Genomic DNA, 27,453 nt, shown 5'->3' on the forward strand with positions numbered 1-27,453 from the left:
TTTGAAAATTTTCTATCCCTAAAAGTAATGAGAACATATCTCTCCATTTTTATATGACGAATTGAGGAGACACAACTGTTTTCTTCTTTATTAAATTTGTCATTGACCTTGCATATTCCTAAGGATGATTTTAATTATCTTTTCTTATAAGTTATTCATTGTTAAATGTAAGTGGGAGACATGATTTAATTTTCACCCAAGAAAACATATTTCTAAATTAGTTCTTGGTGAAATTATTATGATTTCTCTATTGAGAGTAAGGGGAGGAAGGGAAAAGAGGAATTAAAAATGGTTGTAATCTCTTTCTTTGTCCTTTCCTTGACCTCTAATCCCTCAGCTCTTCAATTCTTTACTAGGTTATCATCCCTTGCATTAGCTCCACTTTCCCCACTTACCCATGTTGATGATTATCCCTTGCACATTTTTTCTTTCTTCAGTCTTGCCATAACAAGCCTTTTTTTTTGGATTACTCCCACCACCCCTGCATTCATTCCTATTCATGTGCTGCTACAAGAAGATGAGGAAAATCATGAAACAATTCTGACTAGAACTGCAATAAAAATATGTTGCAAAATCTCATTGGGATGAGACTGTAGTAAATCAATCCTTTTATACCTCCCAAAGTGACTCACTATACCACTCATCACTACAGTTTTTCCAAACATTTTCATTCCTTCTCAGACTTCCCAAAATTCTCCTTCCTTTAACCTTCTAAATTATATTTCCCTGAAAAAAAATCAGATCATTCACTAAGAATTCCCTCTTTTCTTTTCATCTCATATCACTCAGATGCATTCTGTAATTATCATCTCCCTCTGATTCACAATATCTTATCTTTGCCAAATCAAATTCCTTTGCACGCACAAGTGATCCTATTCCATCTGTCTTCTCCAAGACATTGCCTTCCTTGTCATCCCCACTTTCTCACTTATCTTCATTCTTTCCATGTCTACCAATTGCTTTACTATTACCTGAAAATGTCCCCAGGTCTCTCTCATTCTCAAAAATCCCTCATTTGATCAATCTATCCCCATTATATACCAACTAATACCTGTCTTGACTTTTGTGGCTTAACTCCTCGAGAAGGTCATAAACAATTAGTATTCCTACATCTCTTCTTCTTACTCTCTTCTTAACCTCTAGAGATGAGGCTTCTTACCTCATTATTCAATAGAAATTGCTCTCTTCAAAGTTATCAATATTCTCTTAATTGCTAAATCTAATGTCTTTTTTCTCAAAAAAGAACTTTTTAAAATTTTATTTTTAATTAATAAAATAAAAAGGTTGTCCATGAAACTGCAAGTGTATTATGCAGAACTTGTTATTCCTTTCAAATACACAACAAAATCATTATTCAAATTTATTTTTTCTTCCCTACTTCCTACTCCCACTCTAGAGATAGCTACTATTAAATACAAATAGGCATATATATATATATATATATATACATATAAAATTATTCTATATCAGTTCTTTTCCTGGATGTAGATGGCATCTTTTGTTATATGTCCTTTAGTGTTAATTTGGATATTTGTAATGTATAAAATAACTTATTAGCTTAAAATAATATTGCTGTTATTATATGCAATGCTTTGATGATGCCCCCAAATCCCACAGCTCCCCAAAATTCCCTCAAGTCATCACTGGGGAAACCAGTCAATCAGCTCCCTCAGCACTGGTAGAGGCCAAAGGAAACCTGATGCAAAATATATATATATATAGCTAAATGACTCACCAAGATTAATTAATGTTAAGAATCACACAATCTGTGTTGGAAGAGCATTCTGAGTAATTTAGTATGATCTGTAGATGTTTAAAAATGGTTTCTACTGATGTCTTAATGGAGACCAAATCATGCTATTTTTCACCTTTCATTCTTTTTCTTCCTTTCCTTCCTTCTTTCTTTCTTTGTTTCTTCCTTCCTTCCTAGCTTAAATCTTCTTGCACAAAATGACAATTATGGAAATGTTTTACATGATTGCAGATGTATATTACTTACCATCTCAGGAAGTGAGGGGGGAGGAGAGGGGAGAATTTAAAACTTAAAGCTTTTTTTTTAAGTTATTTTTTAAAGAAATGCTTTCTACAGCTGGAAAGTAATTATCTGCCCTATAGTGAAAGGGAGAACTCATTTCTCTTTTTTAAATTCATTATTTCTTAAAATGACCCAGTCCACTTTTATGTAGCTCTTTACTATAAAGATTGTTCTTATGTCAAATTGGTTCCTGCCACTCCTCAGTTTCTACCATTGCTCCTTAAACTGTTCCCTCCTACCCTTAGATCAAGCAAAAACAAACTGATATGTTAGATTATTAATAGTGAGTTGGGTCATTCCTTCCTTCCTTCACAGCAAAAATCAGCTTTGTGACATAAATAAAATGAATGACAAGTTAATTTTTTCTTTACATATACTTCTTTATGTATATGTTTATGTATAATAAAACTGCATGCCAGTGAAACAGTAAACTCAATTGATTCTTCTGCAATTCAACAAGCATTTATTAAAACTTATCATATTCTCCATATTATGGGGATATGAAAAAAAAAGAAATTATTTCTTGCATTAAAGAGTTTAAGATTTTACTAAGTCCTAAAATAGAATTGGACAGTTGGCCACTGTAAATAAAATTCCTAGGTGGAAAAGGGGTCAGTACTCACAGCTGAGCCCCAGCAATTCTCCATGAGGTTTTCCTTATCCTATAATAGACAGAAAATACAAATCCACTGGGATTACAATAGTGCATCCTTTACCTCATACCACTACTCTTTATATAGTCCCAAGGAAATGGAATTCCCCTAGGCAAAGAACTGGACTTTCTTCCCTTCAATCCAGTAAGACATTAAGATTTAAAAAGAAAACTTATCTTATATGCAGTCTTTAGTGAGACCTAGGGTGACAGAGTAAATGGATATGTATACATAAAGGATCTCAAAATTCATCCAGTAAGAAGCAATATTGGAATGAATGTCTGGGATTCTGTCGAAGCAGCACATAAACGCCTAATGTCTTTGTCCCCATCAACTGATACATCATAGGATGATAGATTTAGGTGATAAGGAACCTCAGAAACCATCTATTCTAAATTTGTTGAGTTGGGTTCTAGAAAAACTAGTAATAGCAATATTATGAGGCTGACCATCACAGTTGTGAAAGGCTTGGTTACTCTGATTAAGACAATTCCAATTCCAAAGGACTTGTGCTGAAAAAATGCTAAACTCCTCCAAAGAGAGAACTGATAAACTATGAGTATAAACTGAAGTATAACTTTTTCATTTTTTGTGATATGACTATTATGGAATATGTTTTATGTGATTTCACATATATAATTGATATCATTTTACTTACCTTCTCAAGGGATGGGTTAATGGTGAGAAGGGAACATAAAATTTAAAAAGAGAAGAATTTTCAAACAAATAATAAATTTACTTTTTTTTTCAATCCTTCAGCCTACAAGTACTTTATTAAAACTGGTTCAATTTCAGGTAAACAAAACAAATAAACAAACAACCCTCTACCCCACAAAATAATCCTGCTTTTTAGGAGCTTTCATTCCAATGAAGGGAGATAACACAAACAAATGTAGCCACACACTATTTAGAAAGGTTAAGTGTAAGATAATTCTAATAGGGAAAACAGTGGTCTTCCACTGGGGAGAATGGGACTGGGAAGTTAGATCTCTTGCACATGAACTGAATCTGGAAGAAAGTCAGGGAAATTAAGAAATAAATGCAAAGAAGAAAGATGTTTCAAAAATGGGGCACAGACAATGTAAAGGCCGAGAGATATAAGTGGCATAGGAAGTAATCTAGCAGTACTGATTGATATAGTGCATAAATCAATCCTCATTTGGACATTTAGGTGGCTATCTTTTAGTCAAGGGTATCCAGAAAGCAAGCAAAACAGAATAAAAACCATGGCCCTACTTACAGAAAGACCTTTCAAGCATTACTTAATTAGAGTGGCAATATCAGGATCTGTTATTAAGACCTTTACCCCAGTGAATTCCATGATTCCAGTATGCCTCTTGGAAACCAAGACAAAGCAAATGGTACTTATTGAGTGACCATTAAGCAAAAAACAATGTTAAAGGCAAAAAAAAATTTAAAAACAAACAAAAAACTTAAGCTCATGAACTCAGGTCATTTCACTTCATTCTCTTGAACCACTCTCCACTCCGATATCTTATCATCAGTATCCCCACATATTTTGCCTCTGTACCTCTATTTCTACTCATAACTCCACATTAATTCCTCATCACTTCTTGAAGGGATCATTGCAATCACCACCTCCTTGAACTTTCTGCACCAAGTGTCTTTCTGGTCCAATCTGTCTTCCACACAACTATCAAAGGAATAGACCTAAAATATGCATCAGACCATGTGACTTCTTTATTATTATTATTATTATTATTATTATAGCTTATTATAGCTTTTTATTTATAAGATATATGCATTGACAACTGCAAAATATTTTGTTCCAATTATTCCCCTCCTTTCTCCCACCCTCTCCCCAAGATGGCAGGTAGACCAATACATGTTAAATATGTTAAAGTATATGTTAAATACAATATATGTATACATGCCCATACAGTTATTTTGTTGTACAAAAAGAATCAGACTTTAAAATAGTGTGCAATTAACTTGTGAAGGAAATCAAAAATGCAGGTGGACAAAAATAGAGGGATTGAGAATTATATGTAGTGGTTCACACTCATTTCCTAATAATTTGGTTTCCTCATTACCTACTCTAATTCCTTTAATCTCTTTCTCACCTCTTATTACCAAAGCTAGCATTTCTAATACAATATTGAATAGTAATGGTGATAGTGGGCAATCTTGTTTCACTCCTGATCTTATTGGGAATGGTTCCAGTTTATCCCCATTACATATGATGATTACTGATGGTTTTAAATAGATGCTACTGATTATTTTAAGGAAAAGTCCATTTATTCCTATACTCTCAAGTGCTTTTAATAGGAATGGATGTTGGATTTTATCAAATGCTTTTTCTGCATCTAATGAGATAATCATATAGTTTTTGTTAATTTGGTTATTGATATAGTCAATTATGCTAATAACCTGGTATAAATCTTACTTGGTCATGGTGTATTATCCTGGGGATGATTTTCTGTAGTCTTTTTGCTAATATATTATTTAGGATTTTAGCATTAATATTCATTAGGGAGATTGGTCTGTAATTTTTCTTTTTTGTTTTCAACCTACCCGGTTTAGGTATCAGTACTATGTCTGTGTCATAAAAGGAATTTTGTAGGACTCCTTTATTCTCTATTTTTTTTTCAAATAGTTTATATAGCATTGGAGTTAATTGTTCTTTAAATGTATGGTAGAATTCACATGTAAATCCATGTGGTCCTAGGAATTTTTTTCTTAGGAAGTTGATTAATAGCTTGTTCTATTTCTTTTTCTGAAATGGGACTATTTAAGCAATTTACTTTCTCCTCTGTTAATCTGGGAAGTCTATATTTTTGGAGGATGCCATCCATTTCACTTAGGTTATCAAATTTATTGGCATAAAGTTGGGCAAAGTAACTTCTTATTATTGCTCTAATTTACTTTTCGTTGGTGGAAAGTTCTCCCTTTTCATTTTTAAGACTAACAATTTGATTTTCTTCTTTCTTTTTTCTAATCATATTTACCAAAGGTTTATCTATTTTATTGCTTTTTTCATAAAGCCAACTTTTAATTGTATTTATTAGTTCAATGGGTTTTTTTTTACTTTCAATATTATTAATTTCTCCTTTTAATTTTAGAATTTCAAGTTTAGTATTTGATTTGGGGGAGGGGTTAATTTGGTCTTTTTCTAGCTTTTTAAGTTGTAAGCCCAATTCATTTATCTTCTCTTTCTCTATTTTATTCAAGTAAGCCTCTAAAGATATAAAATTTCCCCTTATTACTGCTTTGGCTGCATCCCACAAATTTTGGTATGATGTCTTATTGTCATTATCTTGGGTGAAATTATTAATTGTGTCTATAATTTGCTGTTTCACCCAATCATTCTTTAAGATGAGATTATTTAGTTTCCAATTACTTTTTGGTCTATTTACCCCTAACTTTTTGTTGAATGTAGTTTTTATTGCATCATAATCTGAAAAGAAAGGATTTACTATTTCTGCCTTCCTGCATTTAATTTTGAGGTTTTTTAATGTTCTAATATATGGTCAATTTTTGAATAGGTTCCATGAACTGCTGAGAAGAAAGTATATTCCTTTCTGTCTCCATTCAGTTTTCTCCAAAGATCTATCATACCTATTTTTTCTAATATTCTATTTACCTCATTAATTTCTTTCTTATTTGTTTTGTGGTTTGATTTATCTAATTCTGAGAGTGCAAGGTTGAGATCTCCCACTATTATAGTTTTGCTGTTTATTTCTTCTTGCAACTCTCTTAACTTTTCCTTTAGGAAGTTAGATGCTATACCTTTTGGTGCATATATGTTTAGTATTGATTTTGCTTCATTGTCTATGCTACCCTTTAGCAATATATAGTTTCCTTCCTTATCTCTTTTAATTAGATCAATTTTTGCTTTTGCTTGATTTGAGATCAGGATGGCTACCCCTGCTTTTTTGACTTCACCTGAAGCATAATAGATTCTGCTCCAGCCTTTTACCTTTACTCTGTATGTATCTCACCTTTAAATATGTTTCCTGTAAACAACAAATTGTAGGGTTCTGACTTTTGATCCAGTCTACTATCTGCCTCCACTTTATGGGAGAGTTCATCCCATTCACATTTATGGTTAAAATTACTAATTATGTATTTCCTGCCATCTTATTATCCCCAGATTATGCTTTTCTTTTTCTTGCCTCCCCTTACCCCCTTTTCCAGTGTTAAACTTATGGGCACCACTTGCTTCACACAGTTCTCCCTCTTTAGAATCCCTCCCACCCCCTTTGAATCCCTTCCCCTTTCTTGCACCTTTCCCTTATTACTCTTTTCCTTTTCCCTTTTCTTCTCCCCCTTTTTAATGAGGTGAGAGAAATTTCTCTGTAAACCAAATATGTCAATTATTTTCTCTTTGAGCCAACTCTGATGAGAGTAAGATTCACACAATGTTCCTCCCCCTCTCTAAATCCCCTCAGATATAATAGGTTCCTTTGCCTCTTTGTGGGATGTAGTTTCCCTCTTTTTATCTCCCCTTTTCCCTTTTTCTGATACTATCCCCATTCCATTTCTATTTCCCTTTTTTATGTTATATTGGTAAAATCAAATTATACGTGTATTCTTTATGTATATCCATAACAGAAATACAATTCTCAAGAGTTCTTTTTACCTTTTTCTGCTTCTTTTGAGTCCTATGGTTGGAAATCAAAATTTTTTGTTTAGTTCTGATTTTTTCCTTAGAAACAAATGGAATTCATCTGTTTCATTAAAAGTCCATCTTCTTCCCTGGAAGAAAATGCTCAGCTTAGCTGGGTAGTTTATTTTTGGCTACATTCCAAGTTCTTTTGTCTTTCAGAATATCAGATTCCAGGCCCTTTGATCTTTTAATGTGGAAGCAGCTAGATCTTGGGTGATCCTTATTGTGACTCCTCAGAATTTGAATTGTTTTTTTTCTGGCTGCTTGTAATACTTTTTCCTTAGTGTGATAGTTCTGAAATTTAGCCCCAATATTCCTTGGAGTTTTTATTTTAGGGTCTTTTTTAGAAGGTATTCGATGAATTCTTTCAATGCCTATTTTACCTTCTGGTTCTCTTACATCTGGGCAGTTCTCTTTGATTATTTCCTGTAAAATAGTATCTAAGCTCTTTTTTCATCATAATTTTCAGGAAAACCAATAATCCTCAGATTCTCTCTCCTAAATCTATTTTCCAGGTCTGCTGTTTTTCCAAGTAGATATTTAACATTTTTTTTTCTAATTTTTCTTTTTTTTTTTTTGGTTTTGCTTGACTGATTCTTGATGTCTCAATGAATCATTCAATTCTGTTTTTTCAGTTCTGATTTTTAATGAGTTATTTTCTTTATTAGCTTTTTTTATTTATTTTTGTATATGTCCAATTGAGTTTTTAAATGAGTTGTTTTGCTCTATGGAATTTTTTTTCTATTTCACTATTTTTTTATTTTTTTACTGAGTTATTTTCTTTTTTCCAATTTACAAATCCTACTTTCTTGGGAGTTCTTTATCTTTTCCAATTCATAAAGTAACTCAGGTCTGGGTAGCATGGGCCAAACTGTGGAAGTGCCACTGCGAATAGCCCTGATGTGCAGATTAGTGACTGCCCTGGGGCTAGAGGCTGAGCAGTGAAAGTATCATTATCCCAGGCAAAAGCCCGCTGTGGGTATTAGCAGTTGCCCTACAAATAGCCCTGTGTAGCACGAAGTGTCTCTGCCCTGAGGAGCATAGTTGCTGTGGAAGTTCTATTGCCCCAGGATGAGCCCCCCACTATGCAGATTATAGGCTGTCCCAGGCTGCGCCCCCCTGCCATGCAGATTTGTGACTGTCCCAGGAGGAAGCCCTACGTTGCAGAATTTGGCTGCACAGCTGTGCTGTAGTCTGTGCTGAGTCACTCAGTTCTGATTTGGGTGGGTAAAGCCAGATCCTGTTAGGTTCTGGTGTTTTTTAGAGTACCCTCTACCTTTGGTTTTAATTTCTCTATTGGTCTACACTGTAAATTTTCCAGTCACGGAGACCGCCCCCGCACCCGGTCTGCTTCGTTTGCTAGCCTCTGATTCTATCCCTGCTTGCACTGGTCTGCTCCCGCTACTCAGGACAAGCCTTTTCTGACCATCTTTCAGATTATCTTCAGCTGGTAATTTGTTGTACTTCCAATCTTCATGAATTTTACCAGTCAAGAGCTATTTTTGAGGTCAATTTAGTAATTAGTAATGAGGGCATGAGAGGAGCCTAGAAAGTCATGTGTGCCTTTTCTTCTATCTTGGCTCTGCCTCCTAAATTTACATTTTAAAAAGGAAGAATTGGTAGCTCTGGAGGGGCAATTTTAGGTGAATTTTGAGGTAATGTATAAAGTCAGCACAAATATAAGTCTTCCAGCTATATTCATCTACTCATGAGGGGGCATAGAGAAGGCTAATGGTGGGAGTTTGGCAAGAGAAGAGCAGGGATAGTGATGAGATTAGGATTTGGGGGTTTCTGGTCAGGGAACCAAAATGATGAGATTGAGATTCATGATGGTCAGGGAGTTAAATGATGACATTAGGGTTCCTGGTGGTCAAGGAGTTAAATGATGAGGTTAATGATAGGTTCAGGTTTAGGGAACCAAATGAATAGGTTTGGCTCCCCTAAATCACCTTTGGATTTGGTACAAGGTAGGGAGTTGTGGGAACCCCCTTCTGGGGGTGCAGAGGTCCTTCATAAAGGAATTTATGAACCTGAAAATTAGATTGATTAAAAAAAAGAAGTTTATTTTTGGCATTGGGAAGTCAGCCTTTGCTATGTATGAATAGAAAGACTGAATTCCTTGGCAGCAAAGTCCTGGCAGAGAAGTAAAGTTTCTAGTAGAGAAATCCCAACAGAGAGGTATAAAGCCTTGTTAGGGAAATAGGTGAGAAAGAGATAAAAGAGGGTAATGCTGAAAGACAATATCATTTCAGCATTAGAGAGTTTTGGGGCTCCCCTCATCAATAGGACATGGAAGCAATGTATTCAAGAGCAGAAATCATTAAAGTTAGGTGGCTAACTATGGGGGAGAAGTTGAAGAGGAAGAAAAGTGAAGCTAGAGCAAGATAATGGTATGAGAAAATACTGTGAGATGTACTCTAATTATTAGTCTAAAATTATTTGAACTATGAAAATAGTCACACCAGACCTTTTCAACTCAGCATTGCCTTTTCCATATTCTTGTATATTCTTGAAACAACTTAAGCCCACAGCTTTATATTTTATTTCTATTGTATAATACTTTTCCTTGTTTTAATATAGGGACAGACATTGTTCAGAGAAGAATAGGAGCACACAAACCAAATTATAATAATAGTTTTAATAGAAATGCAAATACCTCCGGCTCCTCAATTAAGAGCTTCTGAAGATAATGTTACCATCAGTGGATTCAATAAACTGAGTAATTTCAAAGACTAACAAATCTTTGTATTTAAGTTTTTAGTCAGTCTAGTTCCTATTCCATGCCATCAAAATTCAATCTTATTAGCCAGCTCAGAATATTTCAAAAGTATATTAGAATACCAGTCTCAGTTCTCTAGAGCTATTATATCAAATCCAAATAGAACAGGAGCCACTAAATGTTCAAAAAATTGTTCTTAAGGATCTCTATAGGGATTGCTATAGAAAATCACATATTAATTTTATTTATTTTTATTATATTTTATTTAAGTTGTTAAGTATTTTCCAATTTTATTTTAATCTGGTTCTGACTGCAGTTGGAAGTGTCAAGGACTTCATGTGGTCTGAGACTATGTGGTATCAAGTAATGGTCAGCAAACTGCAGCCTACATGCCACATCCACAACTTGTTGCCTGCTTTTGTATAGCCTTAGGTAAGAATGGTTTCCACATTTTTAAATAAAATTTTATTGTATTTAAAAATGTAAAATCCACTGAGCAGTACAAAAACAGGCAGCAGACAGGATTTGGCCTGCAGGCTGTAATTTGCTGACCTAGGGGCCTTTTCAGCCTAGCTTGGACATATTTCTGAGAAGTAAAATAAAGACTACATAAAGAAGGGTTTTTTGTATGAATGGTCTCATCAAAGGATATAACATTTGGCTTTTATTACCATTACTTTTCCTCTAATGGTGCAGTAAACAAAAGTTACACAGATTCAAAAACAGGATTGCAGTTGAAGACTTTTAAATTGCTGTCAAACACAAGTTGAGTGTACAGAGCAGTAGTTGAAAACAAAACTCTTCCATTATTTTACTGGCTTTATAAGAGATTAATGAAACAAACTTGCCTTACTGAGTTGAAATTAAAAATCTTATCCATTAACTAAGTTCATTCAAGTCAATTGATAAATCAATCAACATATGTTGATTGAGGATATAATATAGGCCAAACCCAGTGCTAAGTATTGGAGATACAGATGTAAAATACTGCCCCTTTTCTTCATGAGAGAATTTTCATTTCTGAAAGAGGATGAAAAAGACATTTATGTGAATGATGCAACCTGAGATCATTCTGAGGGCTTTAGAGAAAACTCAAATGAATATAATGAAAGGATGGGTTTGAAAATAGCCCAACAGCACAAATACTGTCTAAAGGTGAGGATTCAGTAGATTGTGATCCATAGGTTCATTTATATATGACTCTTTTCAAAATTTTGAAAAATAGCTGAGAAATTACAAATCCAAGAGATATTTCAAGATTATGGGAGAATTGTGTTCTCATAGGATTGTGTATTTTGAGTTTATCCACTCAAATTAAAAATAGATCACTGTTTACATGGGGACTGTGGTTTGAGGTATCAAAAGCTATTGGAGAAGACAAGAAATTAAAAATACAAAAGTCAGAGATCAAAAGAACCAGAGGGGAGAAGAGAGAATCTGGCAGTGGTAGCTGCTGCCCCCTGCTGTTTGAAAGATGAAGAGCAGGGGAGATTCAATAAATAAGAGCAACTTCTCTGGGCTAGCAGCCAGCCAACCAAAGCCTTATAAGCTCTATAGCATCACTAAAGGAAGCTGAATTGTGTACAACTGTGTGAAGAGCTGACTGGCCTAATTGAACCCTTGTGGATTTGGCTGTGTTTGCCCTCTACTGTCTTTTCTGGCTTCAGCAGAGTCTATAACTATAATGAAGAGCTTTGCAGTTCTTCAGCTGAATCACTTTTCACTGAAGTACTTTAATGATTCTTCAATACTGACCAAAGGAATAGATCTAGAAAGCTTAATACAGATCACATTATTCAATCAATTGTTTCACTTAAATAGTGTAATACTGCTTTTAATACTTAGCAATAGTATCTGCATATAGTAGGTGCTTAATAATTGCTTATTGGCTTGACTTTTTCATTACCTAGGATAATACAGAAATATCTTTTATAGTAAAGTTCCTAGAGAGGCAGAAAAGCTTAGAAGAAAAGTAGACATCCATGATGCATAAGATTCCCTTAAAACACCACCACCACCATCTAGACTTCTTAGCCAGAATCATGAATTACCCTAGACACTTATTTTTCCTATTCACATCCCTTAGGGCTATGTTTCTGGAAGTGGGTGCTAACTCTCCCATGAATACTGCACATTTGAAGGAGAATATAGCATAGCAGTGGGTTTTATGGGTGAACTGTTATGTTGTTTTATATTTTAATTACTCCTGGTTTTGCCTCATTGCATAAATGTTGTATTCTGATTATTGTTGTTTTGCCTTCTATTAATAAATGTTTCATAATTAAGAATTAATCATGTATTTTGTCAGTGATAACTTTGAGCAAATGGAAAGCAATTTAAGACTCAGGAATGGTGAATGTTAGGAGTGAAAAACAAGCACACATTCACCAGGATTACCATCTAGGAGTGTCAGAAGGTAGAGTAGCAGTGTAGTAGTAGCTCTGCTCAATCCTACCTCCTAAACCCAAACCCTCAACATACCACCCTTACTATATACAGAGATAAATGAGTGAGCCCAAAGACAGAGAAGGACGATGTAAATGCCAAATTGAAAGCTACATTGTTGGTATATATGTATTTTCCTGGTTATTCCTGCCCAAACAATACAGATAAAGACTAAAAAACTCCTATCCTTAAAGAACTAATTCATCTTTTCTTCACATTATGTATTTTATACTCTTAAAATGATAGAAAAGGAATTGAGATTCTTTAAGCTCCAATTCTCATTTTACTCACTTCAATGGCAAAAGCAAAACTCTTCCATATTTCTTTGGCAATGATAAGAACTGTTTAAAATGCTTTAGCATATTTTCAATGTAATATGAAAATAGAAAGAGTATGTGTGTGTGTTACATTTCTTTAATTAAGAAGGGAAAAAATATTCATATAGATGAGATCTTTGAATCCTAGAATTACTTTGATAGGCAGTTAAATGGCACAGTGTTTAGTATACTGGACCTGTAGTCAGGGTAAATTGACTTCAAATTTGGCCTCAGACACTTCCTTGCTATGTAACCTTGGGCCAGTCATTAACCTTTTTGCCTTGGTTTCCTCATATGGAAAAAGAGATGGAGAAGTAAATGGCAAGCCACTCTAGTATCTTTGCTAAGAAAATCCCAAATGGGATCACATAGAGTTGAACACAACTGAAATGACTGAGCAACAATTCACTTTGATGTCAAAGGAATTTCATTTCATTTCAAGTATTCCTAGATGGAATATTTACCTGTATTGTTCAATGATCTGAACAGATTTTTGTAAGCCTGTGATTGCACTGGGAATACTGCTGAGCTTAGCCAATGGCAGAAATAATATGAAAATAATTGCCAACAAATCAATTCTAAGTGGCTTTAGATAACTTGGAAACTGAGGTCAAATTATCCTTAAGTTATAATGGAGCTGTTCCTAAAGGTAACACTATTACCAGAAAGAGGTTTTACTTAAACCTCTTTTATGTTCTAGGTTTTTCTAGATCTACTCAGTGTTTTACATTATTACTTATTAAAAGCTGTCTCTGTGAAAAAAGCCATTTCCATATTACTACTATACAAAATGCAATGCCCCATTAGTAGCAGAATGCATGAACTCATCATTTTGTATATTCATTTGGTCAATCAACAAAAAGTAATTTAGCACTTAGAAATATAAAGAATAAACAATCTGGCTCTTAAGGAATTTACCTTTTGTTGGAATAAATATTTTACAATAATTGATTTTGTTAATTAATTACAATGATGTGATTTAGAAATTTAAGTCTATAATACCTAATAAGTAAAATCTCATTTCCTAAGATAAAAAGACCAAGAAACTATAAACCCCTTTGGTCATTTGAAGTTAGTATACTAACTGGTTGAAGACAAAGATAATTTAAATTAACTATTTCATATTAATCTGATTATCACTATCATGAAATTTTGTAATTTCCTATCTCATTGTTCAGCTTATATTTTTAAAGTAAAGTTTAATTGTTAATATAAAAAATTAAGTTTAGTTAAGCTTTAGTTTATTTTGTTTTGTTTTATGTATAAAAATATTGTTTTCTATGCCTAAGTATTCAATAAATCACTCTCCCTAAAAAATTATATATATATATATATATATATATATATATATATATATATATATATATAGGTAAAGATATATACACATACATGTATAACAGTACTTTATATTATGTTATTGTTGTATTGTTATATTACATTATATTATATTAGTTTGTAGTTACATTGTTCATTCATTTCAGTCATGTCTGACTCTTTGTGACCTTATTTGGGTTCTCTTAGCAAAGATACATACAGCTTATTTTATATATGAGGACACTGAGGCAAAACAGGGTTAAGTGACTTGCCTGGGGTCACTCAGTTAGTATCTAATTTGAACTTTAAGATGAGTCTTCCAAATTTCATGTATCTATCCATGTACCACCCAGCTGCCCACATTCATATCATATTATATCATATCAGTATACTGATATAGATATAGATATATATACACACACACGCACAAACTTCCCTTGATATGCATAGCCATGAAATTTACTGCCCTTTTGGATGGATATATGTCCAGAAGACCCTTCCTTTACCAGCTTGAGTTCTGGATAATGGATAATACTCTAAAGTTTTTCAGTCAGCAGTGGAATGAAGTAAAGTTGTATGCTTGCTCCCATGCTTTTTAACATGATGTTTTCAGAAATGTTATCAAATGTTTTCAACAAGAATGTACACATCAAGGTCAGCCATTGCATTGATGGCAAATTATTTAAATTGAAAAGGCTACAAGCTAAGATTAAAGTGGAAGGAGAGTTGGTGCGAGATTTTTTTGTTTGCAAATGATGTATTCAATTCAGCCTTTGAATCTGAGATGCAACAAAATATGGATCAATCTTCTGCTGTTTCTGCTCATTTTGCTTCAGCAATTAACACCAAGAAAAATTATGCTCTCCGCCAGTTACCACCACACCATCCATATGTAGACTCTTTGGTTATAACAAAGAGAGAAATTTTGAATGCTTGGAAAATTTCACTTACTTGGAAGTATGCTTTCCAAGGATGTACATATAGATGATGAGGTTGAAACACATCTTGTAAGAGCTAGTTCATGTTTTGGAGGCTCTGGTGGAAAGTGAGGGAGACAAGAAGTATTTGATTGTCTGCCAAATTGAAGGTCTACAGAGCTGTTATGATGAACTTATTGTCGTATGCTTGTGAAACCTGGACAGTCTACCACAACTATGGCAGGAAACCGAATTGCTGACATTTGAATAGTCTTGGGAAGATTCTAAAGATCGCCTTCTAAGTTAAGGTACCAGACACTGATGCAGTGCTAGCAATAGTGAAGAGGTATGAGAATTGAGGTGGGGAATCCCCTCTGGTCAGCACAAGTCCAATGTGAAACAATTTGCAAAACCAAAAATCTGAGGCAAAAGGGAATTTTATTAGCACTGAGAAGCCAGACAGACTTCTTGGTGGGTAAGATCCTGTCAGAGAAATAACAAGGGTTAACACTGAGAAGAGAATATTTTCACAATGGGGAAGAGTTCTGGTAGAGCAGCTTTGCCAAGAAGAGAGCTTCCATGGCAAGCATAATCCTGTTTCCTACCTCTGCAAAGATTTGGAGTTCAGAATTGTCTTTTATTAGCAGTCTGAGGTTTGGGTTTCCATTCAAAATTGAATGACATTCCTTCAATGTTATCACCGCCCAGGGCTTAGATTTCCAGTTGAAAAGAGATTATTTATCAATATGAATATCAGGCCGAGATCTCCAACAGAATGAGACCACTAAACTGGGTGTTGTCAGGGAAAGGTATGCTTCTCCCAGGGGAGAACCTGCAACCCCGAATCTCCCTTCTTTTACAGATTAAAGGGGACACAGTTTCAGGGTTCACCCCCATCAACAATGAGATCCACTTTTGAGCTGAACTGCCAGGCATTCAAACTCTACTACAGAGAGCTCAATTCTGATGGGCTGGTCATGTTATTTAAATGCCAAAAGTATAGTTGCCTAAAAGACTATTTTGCCAAGGATAAGACAAGTGCTCACACATGGAGGTCAGAAAAAGTAATACAAGACTACTCTTAAGGTCTCTCTGAAGAACTTTGGAATTGATTGTGAGATATTGGAAACACTGGTAGACAACCCCCTCACCTTGGTGTGCCCAAATCAAAGAAGTCACTATGTTCTATGAGCAAAGAAGAATTTCAATAGCTTCAAAGAAATATGAGAGGCACAAATTTAAAGATCCAACCTGTGGTGGAGCTTTCCAAGCAGTACTGGTCTGATTAACAACAAATGAATACACTATATATTGATTCCAATGTAATTTTGTCATTTTAATCCTCTTTGAAAATGAAGAACAGCAACCACAACCTTTATCAGCTATACTCATTAACCTAAAGGAGATAGAAAGGGCTAGCATAGCCATTGATATACCCAGATCAAGAAAATCTGTGAGAATTAGGATTTAATTTCTCTTTAATATCCTATAAATAAATATCATCCTAATATTTTTGTTTTTTCTACTTTCTCTCCTGTGAATTTTGATTTCTCTCTGATTGTTTTTTGTTGTTGTTTTCCTTTCATAGGCTCTGTCACGACAAGCACCCTTCCTTTACAAGCACTTTACCTCCTTTGATTCTTTTACTAAAACCTTTCCTTATCCACCCCAAAGCCAAGCTTTCCCAGAACCTCTGGTGCTGACCCACCCCAGGTGGAAATTGGGAGTATAATACTATATAGATGTAATGAAGGTAAGGATTGTGGTATCTGGGAAGAGAAGAAAACAAGCTTTTGAAGTTCAACAATAGCATCTATCCTTGAGCTCTTGGAGGTAGAGGAGAAGATCTTTTCTCAGAGGATTTATTTTGTTCTGTACCTTCCCAAAATATGGCAGAAATTCTCTGCATTATGAATGCATACAGAAAAGGTTGGCGATTAGACCTGAGATTTCAGTGGTATGGGGAACTTTTTGTTAAGGAAACTTCCTCTATTAATTCAGTTTGGCATCTTTTTTTCAATTTATAATCTTAGAGAGTTATCTAGAGCACAGAAAGGCTGTGAGACCTCAATCCAAGTCTTCCTGGCCAGTTCTCTTTAGAGGTGGGCCACATTACTTCTCAAGAACCCATATGCTATCTTTATGATAATCAAAAGTAATAGGGAATAGTAGGAAGAGTGCTGGCTCAGGAATCAGAGGGTGGTGTCATACCCCAACTCTACTACTTAGTGATCTTAATTGTGATGTTAGGCAAAACACTTAGCTTTTCTGGGCCACTGGCTCTTCATTTTTTAAATGAGAGAATTGGATCAATCAATCAATAAACATTTATTAAGTGCCTATTATATTACAGGCACTGCGCTAAGTGTTGGAGATTCAAAAAGAGGCCAAAGAGAGTTTCTGTATTCAAAGAGTTTATAGCCTATTGAGAGAGAGAATAGACAAACAAATATATATATATAAAGAAAGCTATGTACAAGATAAATTGCAAATAATTAACAAAGAGGAGTCACTGGAATTAAGAAGGTTTGGAGAAAATTTAGAGGATTTTAATTAGTATTTAAATGAAGCCAGGTAAGCCAATAGTCAGAATAAAGGAGGGGGAAGCCTTCCAGGAATGAGGAACACCAGAGAAAATGTTAGTGTTATCTGTTCACTGAACACCTAGAAAGCCCCTGCTATTGGACTGAAGAATGAAAAGTGGAGAGTATGATGTAAGAAGAGTAGAAAAGAAGGAAGAGCTTAGGTTATAAAATACTTTGAATGCCAAACAGCACATTTTGTATGTGATCCCAAGTGAAATAGGAAGTTACTCAAGTTTATTAACATGATTGGAACAATGCTTTAAGACAAATCACTTTAGTAGTAGAATAGAGAATTAGTTGGAGTTGGGAAAGATTTGTGAAAGAAGATCCACCATCAGACTTTTGAAATAATTCATCTGTGAGGTGATGAGGGCCTTCACTAGAGTGGTGGATAAGATGATCTCTAAATTTCTTACCAGTTCTAAAGCCTGTGATTCCTACCTCCTCCAAGAAAAAAGATGCAAATGAAAATATGAAAATCTACAATGAAAATGAGAATCTAACACCCCATTCTGCATATATTGAAACTTCCTGCCCAGCACTATATTCTCTATGTTGTTAGATCCAAAGAAGATTCAAGGAGGAAGCTGGAAAATCATAAGAATAGCTCCAAGGAAAAATATGGTAGAAATATTTCCCCATTCATGCCTAGACTCAGTGATTGTTTGAAGAATATTCTCATCTCTACACTGTCATCTAACATTCAACATTAAGAAGTTTCTGTTTTAAAATAGCATAATAATAATCAAGGTTCACTTCTTGTTATCTCAATTATACAATGAACTAGGAATTTGGAAGGAAATGTCTTACCACACTAGGGCAATACTCCCAACCTAATTCTATTATATCATAATCAAAAAGGACATCCATGAACCAATTAGTCAGTTTAAATGATTCTAACCCCCATTCTATTGAATTAAAATTTAAAAACAACAGCCTAACAAACTCATACTACGTGTAGCTTGATGTGCCCAACTATAAATTGGATACTATAATGGAATTCCCACATTTATGTTCTTTGAGTATAATTCTTTACATCATCCTGGCATGCTCTGAGACTCCTCTGGAAATCTTGCTCCCTAACCTGATGGGAGATATTGCTGCTGCAGGGACATAATCATTCACCTTTTTTTTTTTTTTGCAGTGAATAAAAGCAAAGTTAAGTAAAATCCAAGTAAAGTTAAGTAAAACCCCAAGTGCTCAATGCCACACTCCCAAACACATTTAAATTCTTCTCTGACTCCCAGAAATTCCTAATATTATCACTATTGCTATTGCCACTTTTGTCACTCACTTGTTATTACAACTTTCCTTCACTCCTTATTTTTCAACAGCTCTCAAGCATTCCTAAAATCACCACTACTCACCTTGCTATTGCCACTTTTCCTCACTCCTCATTCTTCCATTAGTAAGACAAGGTATACAGCAATATTAGCTCCTACCTCTCCAATATAATTTTAATCATCTGTGGTGAATGAATAGAAGACCAAAGCATCCTGGGATTGTAGAGCTTGATGAACAACAGATTCATAGAGTTAGAACTGGAAGGGATCTTATAGGGTGCTGAATCTAGAACCTCCTAAGCTGAACTCCCTACTTTTATTGATGAGAAGACAGAGTCTAGTAAAGGACAAATCCAAGAATTAAACCAAAATTCTCTGACCCCAAATCCAGGACACTTTCCATTTTACCACAAGGAAGCCTTTCATTTTACACATATGGAAACTGAGGCCCAGAAAGGATAAATGATTTACCTATGGTTATATATAAACAGAATAGGAGAACCAAAATTTTAGCCTAAGTCTTTTGACTACAAATATAAGTATCAATATTCAGGACAGAAATTTCTAGTCTAATATGACTTCTGTAGTTAGTATTTAATTGTCAAAAAGGAGAAAATATGACTGACAGAAGATAAAATATATTAATATATTTGATAATAATTTATTAATATAATTTATAATAATTTATATTCTATAATAATAATTTAATAATATATATTATATAATAATATATAATATAATAATAATAAAATAAGTATTAATGCAATCCTATTGGGAAATTATCACTTTAGGAAAGAAATAATGATTATTTATTGACATGATTATGGCCTGATCAAGTGTAAATTTACTTATTTTGAGGCATGAATCATATAGTAATTACATTTATTGAAAATGCATTTCTAAATTCTCTGATTTGGATGGATTAAAATTGTGTCTACAACATCATAATAAACAACTTCATATTTTAAAATCCAAAAAAAAAATTAAATAGGAAGGCAGAAGTGTCAGATCATAAATGTTAGAAATAAATTCTAAGGAAATAAAATTAACTACTGCTGCCTGGCAATAACAACAAAAAGCTGTGTCCCATGAAGACCTTCTGCCCAAATGCCAGACAGTCACATTTCACTGAATTTATGAGAAGTGACCAAAACATTGACTACTGCAGTAGAATTATTACATTCTAAGTTGGGACTGTGGATGTAGCTGGTGCATATTGGGTACCATTTTTATTGCTCAAAAAAACAGAAGACCCATCCATTTTTTTAAGTGGAGACATGAAATTTTACCATTTATGATAGTTAAATATTTAGTCTTGCAACTATATTGTTCTCTTCTTAAAGAAAAGTAAGGATTTTTTTCAAAATACAAAAATGCTAAATTTCAAAGCAAAGTAAAAGCAACCAACTGATAAGAAAGTACACTAAAAGGCCAAGAAACTGATTTATCCAATGTCATGCAGCGTATCAATATTAGATTCAGACAAAGGCTCTAGCATCTCTCTGAGTTGTAGACCAGGGCTCTTCCTATATAGCCCTTGATATTTTGCAAGTAAATCTTGTCACTTTTCTACAATATCCAAACATAGTGAAGCTTTGAAATGAAGATAAGGCTTTAGCCTTACCCACTTAAAAGTGTGGATGTAGCTCTGACAAAAAAAAAAAAATGACAGTGATAGGTATACCAGTGCTTAGTAAAAAAAAAAGAGAAAATACAAAATAATGGTTGAAAATATTACCCTATTAAGAGTGCAGGCTATGATGCTTTTACCTGGGAACATTACAGGATAGTAGTTGCTTTTATGTCATCATTAGACCTTTTAAATTTAGACAAGATTGGGACTATTTAGCTCCATGAGGAAGCCATCTGCTTTTAAGCATGCATATGCTAGCCTTTCAATTGTGACTTTCCATGATTCATAACTTATTCATCCCAGGATACACTCAGACATCTGCCTTATCATCATTTCAGTTCTTCAGACCATTAGCTGTAAAGCTTTATAAATGCACCATAAAGGTGATACAATAAAAGACTAAGGAAAATCTTCCCTAATCTCACAAGAAGGAATAGGTATGACACTTTTTCCAAAACAGGTGATGCAAGATGGAGGTCATATGAACACAAGCAGAAAACACATGCACTTTTAAGTATTTCCATTGTTAAAAGACATGTAGTGCACCTTACTCAGTGGGAAACAAATGTTCTTGTAACTATTTGAGAGTCCTCTGAGCCAGCACAGGGGAGATTGCCTTGGAATTTGCAGAAAAATAATTCAAGGACAAAATCATCTGTGGACTTTCTCAGGAATCCTTATGGGCATTTTGAAACAGTTCATGATCTCTTACTTGAATACTTGTAGGTGCTATGTCACTTTAAGTGAAGACTAGTGGGAGGAAGTTCACAGAAGAAGATGAAGGGAGAAATCAGTGCTTTTTATGGTTCTAAAGAAGAGGTTTATGTTTATTCCAAATCCAGAGGAGAAAAATGTGGCCCATTAAACTGCAACCATTACATAATAGGAAGAATGATGGATTTAAAGTCAGATAACACTGTATTTGTCATTTACTAGAGGAATAATCTTGATTCTTTGAACCAGAGTCTCTTCATCTTTAAAATAAAAGAAAAATGAACACATAACTTCTGAGATACCTTCTATCTTTATCTGTGATCCTTTGGAAAGAACCAACTCTCTCCAAATAATCCATTTTGTTTGATCTATTTCTAATTTCAATGTAGCAATGCCATGTGCATTTGGTATCTATTCTTTTAATAATGGTTTCCAAATTTAAAAGCTCTGAGGCTGATGGAACTATTCCAATAATGGCCTGCCCATTATGTGTTCATATTTTTTGGCCAAAATCTAACTTAATTATTAACATGGAAGTTACTCTTCTTGTACACTTCAAGATGAAGTAGTGCCTAGTTATAAGTAATGAGAGGTCTTTAGAATATTCAGTAATTGCAAAAGGAGAGAATCTAGGCCGCTAGGACCAAATTCAATCTACCTTTTAAAATTCCGTTAACAGGGAATGCATTTGGGTTGACAGATTGTAAACCTTGCCTTAAACCAGTGTGCAGCAGTTATTTATTCATCCATTGATCTCCTAGGAATTGGTAAGCCATGCATATAAATAAAGAAAAACTATAGCTTCTTTCAGATAAATAAGACATTCTCCTAAGCCTTTTTGACAGTTATCTCTGATGGGACCAATGCTAAATGTTCACAGTGACAAGGGGAGGAAGTGATAGCCAAGTAATTACTTACAAATGCACTATTTTTATTCCCCTATAAAAGTTTTCTGTTACATTGACTTGTCTGATTTGAAAACAATATAAATTTTTTTCCATTTCCTCTTTGGTAGAAAATTCTTTCCCATACCAAGAAAATATATTAGCATAGATGCAAACTCAATAATTTGAAACAATCCAATTGTCAGTCAATTAATATTTATTGAAAACCCATAGGAGCATATTAATGCTGGGGATAAATTACAGAATCATAGACTCTTAAGATTGGGTGCATCTTTAGACATCATACAATTCATTTCAATTCAACTAGCATTTATTCAAATATACTGTGTACAGGGCATTGGTGGGAGAGTACAAAGTTTACATAAGATGTAATGTCTTATGTTTTACATATGTCTTATGTCATATATCTTACTTTCTAAAAGAGGTAGTAAAATACATACACAGATCACGCACAATAATATAAGCCCTACCCAAAACATCCCAAGTATGTAACAGATATTAGATAATCTCTATTTTAATAGACTTACTATTTGCAATACTCAAGATAAGAATCCTCCTAAATTACACATTAGAAATTATCATTATTATCACTCAATCTCTTAAGATATCATACTCCTATGACAACTATAAAATATTATTACACATTGGGTTTGTTTTTCTTGTTTTATTTTTTGTTGGTGTTTGATTTGATTTTTTTATAATATATGAAAGAGAAGATTGTGGAGGATTCTTTTCACTACTTTACATTGAATCTTTTTCTCCATGTTCCATTACACTTTAATGATATCTGCTGTATGCTTTTCAGCTTATGACTTATTTTTTACCAACCACTTTGAGGTGAGTAATGAGTCAAATGAAAACAAAGACTTTCATTCAAGATAACTCAGGTCAGAAGAGGCAAAGCAAGATCCAGGTAAACAGAAGTCTAGACTCTAAATTCCCCATTTAAAACAAATTTTCAGTGTTGCTCTGAATGGTTCAGTAGCCACTGACCCAATTTTGTGAACAGCTCATTGTTAATTTATTACCCTACTGATCTTGTAGTCTTTAACACCCTTTCATTAATTTTTGAGCAATCACCTTAACACACACCTACACTTATTTCCCTCTTAAAGTTTTAAGTGGGGAGTAGAAAGAAATAATCAATTTGAAATAGCTAGCCTTTTTGAGTCTGCTCAAAACACCAGGATGACAGATAGCACACTGCTGAAAGTCTGGCACAGTTCAACTACACAACTTGCTTCTTTGTTTAATCATAAACAAAATCTATATTGGAAAGTATAACATTGACACAGCACTGGATTACAGTTCAATCCAACAAGCATTTTTAAGCATACGTGTGTCAAGAACTGCTAGGTGTAAGTACTGAGGCTAAAAATTAAAGATGCTATGCTCAAGAAATTTACATTATTGAAATGGGGAAGAATATATATTTAGATCAAGAGATACAAATAAAAACAGCAGTTTTAGAGAGAGCACTAATAAAGAAAGGTCTGATATAGGAGGTAGCATTTCAATTAAAACTTAAAGGAAGCTAGACATTTTCCCTTCTCCAAGGACAGTTATCTAGACCTCAAGGCAGTTTCTGTTTTGTTCACCTCAGTGTTGCAGCTTGAGTCCAATGGCAGCACTACACTATTTCAAAGCACTTTCATTTCATCTCTGTTGGTCCTACCTTGGCTCTGTGTCCTGGATTGTAGACCAGGAGGTAAAGGAAAAGATGATATATTCCAGAAATGTCAGATAACCCATGCAAAAGGATTGAGACAGGACATGGACTTGGTATATGAGGAATGCTTAGACCAGTTAAGTAGCTTATTATACAGTATTAGAGCTAAAGGAGACTAAAAATTCTCTAAATCAACCTTCTTCTATGCAGATAAAGAAAGTGAGACCCAGAGAAGTGAAAGAACTTGCCCACCAGTAATTATTAGGAAAGTCTAGCCTATAAACTCCTGAATCTCATTTCATTTTTTTTAATTATCCAATTAACCACCTCTCATTCTTTATCCTACATTGAGACTCTTTGTTATGTTATGTTATTTAAGTAATTTCTGAATCAAAGGTAAACTGACCCAACAACAATAACAACAAAAAAGCAATTTGATTTCCATTTTATAAACACATTTCAATACCTTTTCCCACTTATACCTAACATTTCTGGATTGACTCATACTAATCCTTTTTTCGTAAATAAAAGCATGAAAGAAACTGGAAAACTGGGAAGTGAAATCCAAATTGCAGGAGGATGGTTGTTTTTTAACAAATCTTTGAGTGGCTACAAACTTTCTATTTCAAAATTCTGCTCCTCATGGTGCATTGGAAAGAATATTGGATTTGGAGTCAAAGAACCAAGCTTTCAAATTCTGGTCCTGCCATTTGCTTCTCATGTAACTTTGAGCAAGTTATCTCTCTGATTCTCAATGTCCTCTATTATGAAATATGAATTGTATTAGATGACCTGAAAAGTTCATTCTAACTCTATATTTATGATCTTGACTGCCTAATCTTGAGATCAAATGAGTCCCTGATATCTGGAAACATGTTCCCTCTTAGAATGGGAAAGAGATTGATGGCTTCCAGGCAGCCTTGTTGCTAAACAGCTACCCTTTAGCTCAAATGACACAGTAAAAGTCTAACATAAACTTTCTCACTGGTCTCAGATCAGTGTCTTTACTCTCTCTTCATTTGTCCCTATTTTGGTTTTATGATTTGATGTGGAGATACTGAGTCCTTTGGGACACATGGGATAGAGAACTCTGGATGAGACCAAACTAAACTTTCCAGAAATCTTCCAAAGTCCATAGCTAAACAAGATTCATTGCAGATAATAGAGTTCAGTGAACCTTAATCAGATCCCTGTTAAAACTTCTTGGGAAACCCCATAGTCATACTTACACACCACTCCAAGGTCTTGACTTGGTTTGGTTTTTACACCTCGACCAGTCTTCTAGTTAATAAAGACATGGCTTCTCTTCCTTTCTTTCCCTCCCCTATTGGTTAACTCAAGGCTCTAGGTATGAATGACCAGAGAAAATATAAACTGCCTTTTCAAATTAAAAAAAGCCAAAGTTTGTCTTCTCTATTCTATGGATCTTTTTAAACAATCTCCTTAAATTATGTAACTAATTATAAGACCCTGTGTAAAAGATTTAACTGACTACACAGCATATACATAACCGTAGAAGTCAAAATTTTCCACCCTTGCTCCCCACCCAATCCAATCTTTAACCAGCTGATGCACAGCCAGGGTATACGCAGTCGAATCAGCAAGCGCGGGAACAAACGTGAGCCAGCATACACACACACACACACACACACACACACACACACACACACTTACACCTAGTCTGGACCTACTCCAGTGACAGAATCTTTGGTCAACTATCCTTCGCCTCTTCTAGAAGCAAAATGATTTCCTTTCAGTCACCTCTCTCAAAGCACTGCAACAACTCATCTCGCCGCAGTAGCAGTCGCCAGTCGCCGCAGCAGCTACATCAACCTCTAACCAGAGTTTTAAGTTCGGCTCCTTTACGAATCTTATGCCTTTGAACCATCCTTTTCTTCTACCTTTCTCCTCTCAGACTCTCTATTCCCACCCCCAAGCCTTCGGATCCTCTTTTTCAGACTTCCCCTAGGAGCTCCTGCCACTTCAACAGTCCTCCAAGATATAGATAGAAGCAACTGAAGCCTGCATCTCTGAACTCCCTCCAACCAATCACCCCATCATTCAGGTACTCGATGTCCTGGCAAAGTTCCCATTTTCAAGGTGCCTGGACTCATATGAGTGTAAAGTAACCCGAAGAGAAAACGCTCTGGAAGTCAACATCTAGGTTGTTGCTTCTGCTTTACTGCATATTTCAGCGTGGAAGGGGTCCCATAACATTAAAGAAGAGGGGAAGAGGTACATGAGAATAACACTACTATAAAGGATGGGCCAGAGAGGCCTCTTTTTCCCCCCTCCTCCTCCCTACCCCAATCCAAGTCTGACCACTAGGTGACTGAAGAGGAAAGGAGGGTAACGTTACCTGGAGCAAACACCATGATCTCCTCCTGCAGCGAATACCCCAAGGTGGAGAACAAGCGACACCCAGAAGGTGAGGGGAAGAGAAAGGGCAAGCTGTAAAGGCAGAGAGGGTGGGATCTGGGAAGACCAGAAAGCCAGTGAACGTTGGGAGATGAGAGCGCAGAGAAGGACCTCTGGGACAGGGGATGGGTAGCACCTTGGACAGCTCCCCTGTCCTGCAGAGCAACTTAGAAGTGAGACGGACCTGACCCTTGCCAAGAGCACGAGTCTAACTGGGCTTTCGTTGTTCCCTCCACAATGCACTGCTCTGGGGGCGGCGGCGGCGGCAGCAGGAGGAGGAGGAGATCGACCCAGAGCTCAGCTCATTCCTCATTTCTGTGCCAGCTCCGCGTACGTTGCTGCTCAAGGGAAAAAGTAACCACTACAGTTTCAACTGGAGGAGAAAGGAAGGAGAAAAGGAAAGGAAAGAGAGAAAAAAGGTAATTGCCTATTCTCCCAGCAGGGGGACAGCTAATTGCTTCTAATTACCTGCTGTCTTTGGCCCCAGTGGATGTACTGACATTTAGGATGAGTTTGCTTTTTTACACTTAAAGAGCTTTACTTTCAGGAATGATTCTGAGTTAACAAAGTTGCATTTAGACTATCTCTGTATGTGGTAGGTTCCCAAAGTTCCTGCAGTTTACCAAACTAACTAACCATATCATCTCTCAACCATATCACCTCTCTCACAATCCAACTTCATCTACCAGGAATAGAAAGAAAAGAAGAGATAAGATGGGTAACTTTCAGAGCAAGGAAGAAAAGAATTCCTAGCATGTTACAAAAATGCAAATCTAACCCCCAGAGAAAATTCCATTTTTCAAGACAAAAATCATATTACATTAATATGACGCTTTATTCACAGCAACCTTCTCAAATAAGTAGTACATACATTGAAAATCAACAGCACGAGCCAGCAAAGTGGCCCAAGGTCATGTTCTGATAACTCAAAACCAAGTCTGCTACTGTCAAGACAAGTCATGCTTACACTACCTGCCTCTAGATTATCATCCCAGAATACTCAAGGACTTTTTTCCTTGTCTCTCTTTCTCAGAATACATTAAAAGTGAATGGATTGAAAGTTTTGTATTCCTATCTGAGATATATTTATTTTCTCTTGATCTTGATAAGTATATTTTGAGCTGATTTAAATTGTCTGACTTTAGAGACACTTATGTAAATCTATCTATTGATCATCAAATAGCCATTTTAAGGAGTCCATATTATTCTAAGATCA

The 27,453-nt window shown here is 35.0% G+C and overlaps 1 protein-coding gene across 1 annotated transcript in view; it reads right to left on the reverse strand.

Moving 5' to 3' along the window:
* Positions 1–27,221, reverse strand: part of AKAIN1 (A-kinase anchor inhibitor 1) — a 72,062-nt gene extending 44,841 nt beyond the window's left edge. Inside the window, exon 1 of the mRNA XM_051970408.1 lies at positions 26,179–27,221. Coding sequence (XP_051826368.1) covers positions 26,179–26,194 — 16 coding nt within the window. The 5' untranslated portion in view covers positions 26,195–27,221. The remainder of the gene's footprint in view (positions 1–26,178) is intronic.
* Positions 27,222–27,453: the final 232 nt, after the last annotated feature.

The sequence above is a fragment of the Antechinus flavipes genome, chromosome 1, assembly GCF_016432865.1.
Source record: "Antechinus flavipes isolate AdamAnt ecotype Samford, QLD, Australia chromosome 1, AdamAnt_v2, whole genome shotgun sequence".
Lineage (NCBI taxonomy): Eukaryota > Metazoa > Chordata > Mammalia > Dasyuromorphia > Dasyuridae > Antechinus > Antechinus flavipes.